This window comes from Protomyctophum parallelum (assembly GCF_964188405.1).
Source record: "Protomyctophum parallelum genome assembly, chromosome: 22".
In the NCBI taxonomy this organism is placed as follows: Eukaryota; Metazoa; Chordata; class Actinopteri; order Myctophiformes; family Myctophidae; genus Protomyctophum; species Protomyctophum parallelum.
Window position 1 is genome coordinate 38,494,351 of NC_139714.1, and position 4,095 is coordinate 38,498,445.

At 46.6% G+C, this 4,095-nt stretch overlaps 1 protein-coding gene across 1 annotated transcript; it reads left to right on the forward strand.

Moving 5' to 3' along the window:
* Positions 1-1,722: 1,722 nt before the first annotated feature.
* Positions 1,723-3,611, forward strand: LOC310853178 (fibronectin type III domain-containing protein 7-like; the record flags this gene model as incomplete). The annotated part of the gene is made up of 5 exons (XM_083757416.1): positions 1,723-1,858; positions 1,974-2,234; positions 2,326-2,586; positions 3,087-3,347; positions 3,487-3,611. 5 exons carry the CDS (start codon positions 1,723-1,725, stop codon positions 3,609-3,611), a joined length of 1,044 nt encoding a protein of 347 aa, XP_083613542.1.
* Between the last annotated feature and the right edge of the window lie 484 nt (positions 3,612-4,095).

Below are 4,095 nucleotides of genomic sequence, written 5' to 3' on the forward strand. Positions count from 1 at the left end.
CACTGTGGTGGAAACTACTCTGTCAGTGTTGTAGCTGTTGACAGAGGTTGTCACAGTGAACCAAGTTCAGCTGTGGAACTGAAATCAGGTGAGAAGATGTTCACGAAAAACACTGCTTTTGACCTGTTAGGTTTATTCATGTTCTCTTCCGAAAGATTTATTTGGAATGAATGGATTCGAACCTAGGTTGGACTTAGTGACTTGATTGCTAAATGAATAAACAAATACATATTATAGTAGAACATTTGACTTGAAAACGTTTCTGAAAGTGTGTGATTTCCTTTCGAAATTCATTTAATTCCTTGAACATCATTATGATATAACAACATGTCAACATTGTGTTTTGCCTTTGTCTCTTTTCAGTTCCGTGTGCCCCAGTGAGTGTTAGTGCCAGTCTGGTTTGTTCCAACTCAGCCAATGTGAACTGGCAAAGAAGTCCCAGTGCCACATCTTACAATGTGACAGCAGTGGGTCAGGATGGACACATACATGGCTGCTCCACCAACAGTACCAGCTGTCAGATACCCAACATGCACTGTGGCCAGAACTATACCATCACAGTGACACCATATACTGACTCATGTGCTGGGAATCCCAGCATTCCTCTTCACTTCAGTGCAGGTACACAGGGAGAACAAAATATGTACTAACTAGAAAGGTGTAATTTTGGGAAATTGAAAGTGTGGTTGCATTGACACAAGTCACCAGGAATATATAATATTATATATATTATATTATATTATATATTGCAATATCGTGTGAAGCATGACAACAGTGTGTGAAACATGAAAAAGAATCTCGGACCGAGAACAATATTGTGTTGCCTATAGCAACCACACTAATGCGACTAAAGACTATGTACTAATATGAACAGTCTCCAACAGACTAATTTGCTAGACTAATTAAGATGCTCAGCATACGTTTTGTACTTTTGTTTGATCAATTGAAGCACAAATTAAAGAGAATAATCATTCTTTCTCTCCACTTCTTCCCTCCATCTCTCCAGGTCCCTGCGCCCCCAGTAATGTTTCTGTTTCTGCATCATGTGGGGCTAGCACAGTGTCCTGGTCCCCTGTTTCAGGGGCCAACATGCACATAGCAACAGCAACGGACACGAATGATGGACACGAACACACCTGTAACTCAAGCACTGCAAACACCTGCTCTTTCACTGATCTACACTGTGGCGGAAACTACTCTGTCAGTGTTGTAGCTGTTGACAGAGGTTGTCACAGTGAACCAAGTTCAGCTGTGGAACTTGAAACAGGTGAGACACTCACCAAAGACACTGATATTTAGCATATATCTCTGGGAGATTACTTGGGCTACAATCTAGACATGGATGAGTGTAAGAAACGAGTAAAGGGGGAGGAATGAATCATTTAGCCACCCCACAATGCAATCTCATGAGAACTAAAAATAAACAACATACTGTACGTATAGCATGTCCACTCATCATAATACTGATTTTAGATCTTAATTGTTACAATTAGTTACATTTCTTTCTTGTTCCGATCAGTTCTAATCATTTACTATACAGAATATCTTTGAGCCCAGTTATATTGTGTAATGTTTAACGCTGTATTCCATCGTCTCTTTGCAGTGCCATGTGTTCCTACCAGCGTCTCGGTAGCTCCTGACTGTATCAGGAACACTGCTGTTGTGTCCTGGTCTGCCAGCAGGGGGGCAGTACAGTACTCTGTGTCTGCCTGGAGTAGTCCTATGAATGCCACCTGCCTGTCCTCTGAACTCAACTGTACCCTTAGAAACTTCACGTGTGGCAACTACACTGTAGCTGTCAAGGCTATTAACGGCAACTCCTCCAGTGATCCGAGTCAGACCCTGACATTCAGCTCGGGTAAGAGATGGAGAATTTACGTGCACGAGAACACTTTTACTCTATACACTGACTGACTGCATGCTGCCACCTGTAGATTATTCATCTAATTAAAACAATCCATCATTTTCCCCAGTCCCTTGCCCGCCCCAGAATATAAGCGCCAGGGTCAACTGTTCCTCTAACACCGCGGCCATCTCCTGGAATCCCAGCACCGATGCCCTGAACTACACAGCTTTCGTCACTGGTGGTGACGGAACAGTTTTCCCGTGCACGTCTTCCGACAATACGTGTTCCGTCGAGGGTCTGCCCTGCGGAATTACCTTCTCTGTTCAAGTCAGGGCTCACAAAGCATACTGTGACAGCCAGCTCAGTCCACCAGTCAACATCTCATCAGGTACTGTATGGGTGGCCAACAACAACAACTTGCATTTCTTAAACCCTCGATCATCCGACCAACCAAATTCCCTCTCATGTGTATTCTCCAGCTCCATGCGAACCCCAAGGCATCAACGGCTCCTTGGACTGTCTGTCCAATGAAGCAACCATATCGTGGAACGCAACGTTAGGGGCAGAGATGTACACGGTGACGGCGGTGGGTGGAGGCCACGCGACAAACTGCACTGCTTCCACCAGCACCACGTGTATGGTGGATGACCTTGCCTGTGGCGTCCTCTATACGTTCTCTGTCACCGCCGCCAACAGCCTGTGTGACAGTCGTCCCAGCGCCACCATCCAGTTGCAAACAGGTAACGCATGTTTAAAAACGCAGCTCAGAGACACAGAAACACATGTACACGTATTTTTTTCCCCTGTAATGTCTGTGCGAACCCCGGGGTCTGTTGAGGGGTTTCTTTAAAACATAAAAATTTAAGTTGGTCACAAAAATGAAAAACATGTACACATACAAGCACCAATACAATGCTTTCTTTACTATCCTCAACCTACGTTTTAACAGCGGGCGAACAGCGGCGACTCTGGGTGATACAAATCTCCTAGAGGGAGTTCCGTATCACCATTCATGGAGGGTAAACAAAGAAACATTATTTTCATGTTTTCGAATGACGTTCCACCGCCCACTTTTCGACTATCGCTGGGTCCCATAGACAAATAACGCACTTCCGGAAAATACGCCAGGCTGTGTCACCTGCTGTTAGAACGTACCGTTAGCTTTATAATGTAGAATGCCCATTTAAGTGCTTCACTCAGAAAAGCATCTTCAAAACTCTGAATCCCCCAACCCCTTAAGCCCCATGCCGACCAGTCGACCTCTCAGTTGAGTACAACTGTGCCAACCAGTCGGCACTGCTGTCCTGGACTCCCGCCAGTGGTGCAGTGGAATACTTCGGCTGCGCCCAGGACGACAGTGGCGCCAGGCTGTGCTGTGACAGCTTGGACACAAACTGCACCATAGAGGGCCTTCGGTGTGGAGTCCAGTACAACGTCACTGTACTGGCCTCAGATGGGACATGCAACAGTTCTGTCAGTGACACAGTACGCATTGGAGCTGGTAAGAAATCTCACAGTTGTTACAAGAAACGGATGTTTTGCGATTATTTAAAACCTATTCTATACGATAGTTTCTGTATTCACGTCGCACCACGATGACAGTTGATGTATTAATGACCAGTCCAACTCTCTCCTTTTAGCTCCCTGTGCTCCAGACAACGTGCAGGTTCGGCTGTTGCCACAACACGCAGCACAACACGAACACGCCAGGTGTTGCGTTTCAGCTGGACACAGGTCCCCTGTTCACATGTCCAGTACATGCTGACCATGACGGGTAGTCTCCTCGGGGACAACCAGACCTTGTTCGACCTCTCTCTTGGACAAACTCGACTGCCTACGAGATGCCCCTGCCCTGTGGTTCATCTTACGTCGCCAGTGTGGAAAGCAGGAACTGTGGTGGAAGCAGTGGCCAATCAGTGGCTCGCAGTGGAAATACAGGTACACTGAGACTGATACATATTGTTCAAAAGTCACGTTGGTGTATGTATGTGATTGTGCCGTTCGGGCAGTTCTTATCACAATCAATACTAACGATAAACCCTCCCCTCCACCTCCACAGCTCCTTGTCCTCCCAACAGGAGTGACGTACAGCGGTGTCTTCTCCTCGGCCACAGTCTCATGGAATGCTTCCGTACATGCCGTCACGTACACAGTGTATGACGACAGCGTCTCGCCAAAGTCCCAGGTGTGCAGCACAGGCAGCCTGTCCTGCTCCGTAGTCAACGTCCAGTCACCTGGTCGTCACAGCC